This window comes from Bremia lactucae, linkage group LG2, assembly GCF_004359215.1.
Source record: "Bremia lactucae strain SF5 linkage group LG2, whole genome shotgun sequence".
Lineage (NCBI taxonomy): Eukaryota > Oomycota > Peronosporomycetes > Peronosporales > Peronosporaceae > Bremia > Bremia lactucae.
Window position 1 is genome coordinate 5,809,782 of NC_090611.1, and position 6,828 is coordinate 5,816,609.

The window sequence follows — 6,828 nt, forward strand, 5'->3', positions numbered from 1 at the left end:
ACTTTAAATAGTAATTTCCTGAATTCTTATCCATAAATAGGTATAGACCATTATGTCTATTTATTCCGCAGACTAATCAGCTGTAGAGTTACGAGATAAGATAGATAAGAATTCATTTACATGTTTAGTATTAGTTTATAGTTAAGACAACATTTACAAAGATAGATTAACGAGACACTTAACTATATTAATACAGTTTTCATTTTACACTCTTAAGCTAACTTGCCTCAAGAGAAGTCTTCCTCTATACGTACAGTGTACGTCACCTAACGAGAGGCACCACTCACATCTGAAGCAGTGTGAAGTGGACTTGTACTGAAACAGTACAAGTCGCAGTGCCCCGTTACACTGAGTTGTTAAACCCGTTAGTTCAATAGAACTAAGTGACTCTTTGAGTCTGAAATTCTTCCTCTGACTTTAGGAGCGTGGTAGCTCCGCTACATTGTTGTCTTCAAAATAATTATAACTTGAATACGCAGGTAGTGATGTGTAAAATAACAAAAATCGTACGACCATCGTAAAGACGTCTTCGACAATGAATACTGATCAAAGAGGACATATTCCTAGCGGATTAGCGAGAATGATACCGAGGCAAGCAAACAAATGATCTTTGATGGCTCGAAGCGACCTTCCTTGACAATAAAATTGCATTGCCGAAACGAAGTTGCGATTAAATAATGCCGGATGCAATGGACGTCGATATGTTTGGTGACGAAGCTAGCCACCCCAGGCAAAAGAGATTTTTACTGAGAGCTTCTTTGATTGGGAGAATTTTCATCCGCGATGAATACTTCTTGGATATGCCTTTTCAAAGTGAGCGGAAACTTGCCGTGTGAGTTCATAGTTGCTTGAATAATACGAGTGGAACAGCAGTGCAGCATACGTCGTCAAAGTTACCATTGTACCAACCTCAGACGTGCAATCACCCGTGTGTGATACTTGAGTTGGAGGAGCCGTGAAGCCGAAATTATCCATAGTGGAATGATGGGTGCGGGTCCAAAAAGGGAACTTTACCAGTGTATAATCGTAGTTTTTATAAGAACAAATTACAGTGTTATTGATTATATATAAACTTTTATTCGTAAATAACGCAAGTCCGCGTGGCCTAATGGATAAGGCATCGCCCTCCGAAGGCGGAGATTGGGGGTTCGAGTCCCCTCGTGGACGATTTTACGTGACAGACATTTGAGCGAACCAGAATACTCGTTCCCCTTTACAACGCCTTGAAAGCTGAGCACAACCTCCTCTCACATCAGTGCAAGTCTTATATTGCCCTAATTTTTTTGGCTTATCACCAGACTGCTTCACTAGCCACTCCCGATTTGGCTGCCGTCAAGCACGCAAAGGCGACTTCATGTCAGCTTCGCATAACGCCCGCGCATTAGCAGATTATGCATTTACTGCCCAGTGCGTTGCTTTCACGTAAAAAAAATGCACGTGTACAGCTTGTCGTCATGCTCAAAGGGGGGGGCATGACGACAAGCGACATGACGGAAAGGGTTGCAGTCTAGTGCACAAAGCCAGCTGCTCACGCATCATCCGCCAGTGCTCACGCAGCGCAAACATCAGCTGCCATCTACCGTATTGAAATTGCGAAAACCACGAGGCTTGTCCTGAGCTTCACATTTCTGAGAAGAACAAGTGATGGCAGTAAATGGGCTAGACGGCGCTTTGAGTTATGGAAATTGATGAGGCCCCGTTGCCTAAAATGGCCTGTGGAAGTTTGTGGCAGTCTGAAAGTTAAAATACTGCCAGAAGTTAATGGTAGGCTCCTTAGCAGAGGGTGGAGATGGCAATGGCGAGGCCTGTGCGAGTGGGCTTTCGTGGAGATGTATTGCATCGCAGTTACTTTCATAATGATACTAAGGCGCTAAATAAGCGAATGCTGTCCTCGCTGCCGCACCTTAGCAAACAGCTGCAGTCTATAGTGATCGTCACCAGAATTCAGTCTTTTTTGTCAGTACTCGTAGGCAGACTCCCATTAAGGTAAAGTTCGATAGCAGCGTACTTGCTCGGGCCAATGAGACCGAAATGGCTAACTGTAGTTCTCAGCGACGGCGAAGAGTACAATGAAGTTTTAATCGCTGCAAATACAACGCTGTTAAGGGGTTGATACGTCGCGCTATGTCTGTTGGAGCTTAGGTCATAATGTTGTTACCTTCTAATTTAGCAATCTTGGATATCTCTTGCGCATTTGGATTGTGATGCGACACTTCAAATATTCATTTCAAGAATTTAGTTCATATATGGACCCACGACGATGCAATCATCATACGACGCACCACAAGTTGTGCGCACGATAACGTCAAGACAGTGGAAGCGGATAAAGCCTCTTGTCACTTTAAACAGTCTATACCATGTGCTTTAAGTGGACAAGACAGCGCCGCCCTCAATTTAATAAGGAGCACATGGAAGCACTACGTAGATGAGCGCATTTTGGATACTAGTTGCTATGAAGTCGAAGGCTATGGAGAGAAGTGCGCGCCGCCCTCAATTTAATAAGGAGCACATGGAAGCACTACGTATATTAGATGAGCGCATTTTGGATACTAGTTGCTATGACGTCGAAGGCTATGGAGAGCAGTGCACAATGCGACGGTTAACCTTAGCGAACAGTTAGTCGCTAAACTTTCCTGCTGGAATAAGTGCAAGAACAAGAGCAAAAAGGTGATCCTTCGCTGCACTGGATTGAAACAACTATAGAGAAGACCTTCACGACAAACTGGCAACCGACAAGGAGTAAGTACTGGATCAGATTTTCAAGTCTACCAAGACGACCAAAAAATACTATAAAAAAAGCGATGGGATGAACGCGGCGGCACAGCACGATGAGCGAGATTATGGCAAATGTGAAAGGCCAAAGGTCTAATTCCATTTCTTTGGAGACCTCGAAGGCAGTTCTGAAAGTTGGAGCGGCTTGAGTCGCTTGCAATATGTTCGCTAAATTTCGATCGGAAGGCATACAGATACATAACGCAGCTAGAATTTAGGACGCTGCGCAACCTGGCGAAACTTGAGAGCGAGGGATGATGTGGATTAGTAGGTCCATGTAAGTGGTGGAATTTGCTGAGTTTTGCACATCGGGTGCGAATTCCTAAAGTTTCCAACTATAACGTTTCAGCTTTTCACAGAAAGGTATAACATTCACTAAAGCATAACAAATTGAAGAGCCAATTAGCAAAAATCACATTTGTTTCGAGCTCAGACTCACTGCTTGCTTACTCCTCTGCTTGCGTACTAAAACTGCGACATATGCTATCGCTTCAATTTCTAGATTTCTTCATCCAAGTACGAGATATCATCCCATGGGTGACGATACAGCGGCTGTTTGAGACGCTTCTGGTCAAGAAAGTGACCGATGAAACCAATACTGCGGCCTAACACGAACAGGCCGTTTAAGCACCCATTTTCAATCTGCTCATTTGCCTCCTCTAGAGTAAAGACTCCACAATTACGCAGCAGATCAACAAAGCAGACGGCGATGCAGCCGTCGACATTTAAAATCAAGTTGCTGCGCTTCTTCGTTGTCACCTGCTCCACCTCCAGAGCGAAGTTAAGCACATCTGTAGACGGGAAGTTCGCCTTGGCGAAATCTTTAATAATGGTTACTCGCTTGTCAGGATTTGACAGAGACTTGATACGATGGCCAATTCCCATAATTAGCTTGTTCTGTCTGCGCATGTCGACTACAAAATCTGCTGCGGATAAGCCCGAGTCATGTGCACGTGCAAACATTTCGGCAGCCTTATCCAGCGCTCCACCGAAGCGGGGCCCAATCGTCACCAAACCTGAAATAAGCGACGAGATCAGATCCTTGCCCGCACGAGCAGTAACAATCGTGTTGTGAGCACCAGACACGGCAGGACCGTGGTCAGCTGTGACCATGAGCACCATTTCAATGAACTTTGAAGCGTACGGTGGCAAATTACGCTTAAACCATAGCAAGCCGATAACGCCCCCGACGCCGAGATCTTGCTCGAACACTTTTGAGATTGGAGTCCCCGAGTATCGCAGCTCTTCGCCTCGATCGTCTGAAATCGACGAAATGAAATTAGCAGGCTTGCGAATGAGGCCAAGATTTTTGGCCCAAGCATAATCCATGGGAACTCTCGGAACCGGAACCTCCGGCCGCAGAGCGATCGCACCCGACGCAACCATCAAGTCGAATTGCTTCCGGATGGCATTGCCAAACTGGTCAAAGTTTTCCGGGACGATAGCACCGGCAGCGGCAAGGGCAGCATTCTTAGCCAAAGCAGTCTCCGATTCACCAGTAGCGCAAGCACCGGCATGGCCGAACTGCACCTCGAACGGGAATATTTTGGCGCACGTCCCAATGCACCAAGCAATCACTGGCTTCGTAATGGCACCCGATTGGATGGCACGACAGACAGAAAACTCATCAGTGCCGCCGACTTCACCAAGCAGCACCATCATCTTGACTTCTGGATTAGCCTCGTAACGTAATAGGTGCTGGATAAATGTGGAGCCTGGATACTTGTCGCCGCCAATGGCAACACCCTCGTACACGCCGTCGGTTGTCTGCGAGACGATGTTGTTTAGCTCATTAGACATCCCACCTGACTTGGACACGTAGGCCACACTACCGGGACGGTACAATTTCGACTGCACGATATTGTCTAGCATGCCACCAGTGTTACCTATCCGCAGACATCCGGGCTTGATACCACCTACGGTTGCAGGGCCAATGATGCCAACATTTAGCTCACGTGCTTTTCTTGAGATGAGACGCGATTGTTGCTCTGGCACACCCTCCGCAATGATAGCATGCGTTTTAATAGTGTCGCTGTGCTCAAACCCTTCCATTGTAGACTGGTACACGGAACGGAACGACGAAAAATTAATTAATACACTCACATCAGGAAACTTTTTGACAGCATGCGATAGCTTTTGGTATACAGGAATCAGACGCTCCGAGGTGCCCCAGTAAAACTTCAGATAGTGGTTAGGCGAAAACGGAAAGATTAAAGCTGCCACGCTAGGTGTCTTCCGATTACACAAGTAGTCAAAGTCAAGCATGCCTTGCACAGCGCGCTGCTGTAGGCCGTAGACAATGCAACGGGTCTTATCATTCATGCGTACGATGCTCTCGTCCTGGATTACCGCAGGAATCTCTTTCCTTGCGACATCCTTGCATTCGGTTTCTTCAATGCTCTCGGACTCATCATTGTCGCTGTAAACGGCACTTCCCTCTGTCGATGCTAATTTGCTCACGACTGGTTTTGTACCACCGATGACTTTGGCAGAAGGCTGTGCGGTCACTGACGTTTGCATCTCCACAATACCAAGAGCCATGGGAACAATAGCAGTTATATGCGTCTCGGGACCAAACACCTCGATGGGCACGCCCGTAGCCTCACCAACCTCGCGCATCACAGTCAGTCCTTCTTGACAGTTTGGACCACCACGACGCACCCAGATATGCACTTTATTGTCCATGAGCTTCTGCTGATACTCGTGGATGGCACGAATAATTCCCTTGAATGTCAACGCAACGTCCGTAAAGTTGGCAATGCCACCACCAATGATCAGCACTTTACCGCGCTCGTCAAAGTTGCGCGTCATGAGATCCAGTATGGTCTTTGCATAAAGATAAGTATGTGTCTCACTGGGAGCCCCCGAGTATTCACCATAATTGGCCAATTCGTGTCCATAGCCCAAGTCTGCGATCGTATCAGCGTATACGACCGAGGCTCCGCCACCTGCGACCATTGTCCAAATTCGACCCGTATGGTTGAGGATCGTAAGCTTCAGCGAAGCTCCTGTCTTTGAGTCAAGGTCTTGAATAAATTCCTCTTCAGGAAATTTCGCGCGACCAAACGCTGGGGGGAATTCAATGTCTCCCCATCGGTCTCCAACGAGAAAGTTGGCCGTCTCGTCGACTTTGGCGGCCATGTCAAGCACGGAGATCTGGTCGCCTAAGAGAACGATGGGATTGATTTCCATGTAAACAAAGTGGAGCTCACGAAACGTGGCAAGCATGCCGACGATAAATTTGGCGAGAATGGGCCTACGCACTTCTTCTACTGACGAGAGTAACGCGGTAGTAACCTCTACATCGGAAGCAATTGACTCAATGGGGACCTGCAGGCGCTTCGCCTTCACGTCAACATCTCCGACATCTACGCCACCCTCGTGGTGAAAGAGTATCTCTTCACCATCGCGGTTTGACACGATGCACAAATAGTGCTCATCGGCAGCGCTGTGCTTTAGAAAAGGCTCAACGATGAAGTGGGTGAGCACACCCGTGACAGTTTCCACTTGTATTGGCTTGTTAATACGTTCCCAGATCCAATCCTGAACTTCGAACCAAGTGGCGTTGAGCAGTAGCAAGTTGGCCTTCCCACGGCGCTTAATGAGCTGATCAGGCTTCACAACGAGCTTTGTTTCCCCTAGCGCCACAAGCCATGGGCTATTGGTCTCAATGGCGCTGAAAAAATCTTTGCGACTCTGGTTGGCGAAGCTCTTGCTGATTGCCACCTGTGCAAAGCGCTTGTTGAGGCTGAAAGCCGGCAAATTTGTGGACAGCATGCGCTTGCCATCAAACTCGCGAATTGCCTTAGCCGACATGGTGCAATGTGGTACGAAGATTCGAGAGGTGTAAACAAAGAGAGGGACGCTGCAAAATCTCAAGTGGACTCAGTGAAGGGCCGGCTCAACCAGTCCTCGCACGTGGGAATTCTGGGGCGCGTCAGAGCTTCTTGACTTATTTTTAGTAGCAAAAGAGGACTATTTGCGCACGAAAGGGTACGATGACATCATGATGTCAGATTTCTGATCTTGAAGTGGTAATAAATATATCGTACATTA

General features: G+C 47.2%; 1 protein-coding gene across 1 annotated transcript; it reads right to left on the reverse strand.

Annotated features, from left to right (window-relative positions):
* Positions 1 to 3,270: 3,270 nt before the first annotated feature.
* On the reverse strand, positions 3,271 to 6,588 carry CCR75_009807 (uncharacterized protein; the record flags this gene model as incomplete). The annotated part of the gene is made up of 1 exon (XM_067967844.1): positions 3,271 to 6,588. The coding sequence occupies one exon, from the start codon at positions 6,586 to 6,588 to the stop codon at positions 3,271 to 3,273; it is 3,318 nt and encodes a 1,105-aa protein (XP_067821656.1).
* Between the last annotated feature and the right edge of the window lie 240 nt (positions 6,589 to 6,828).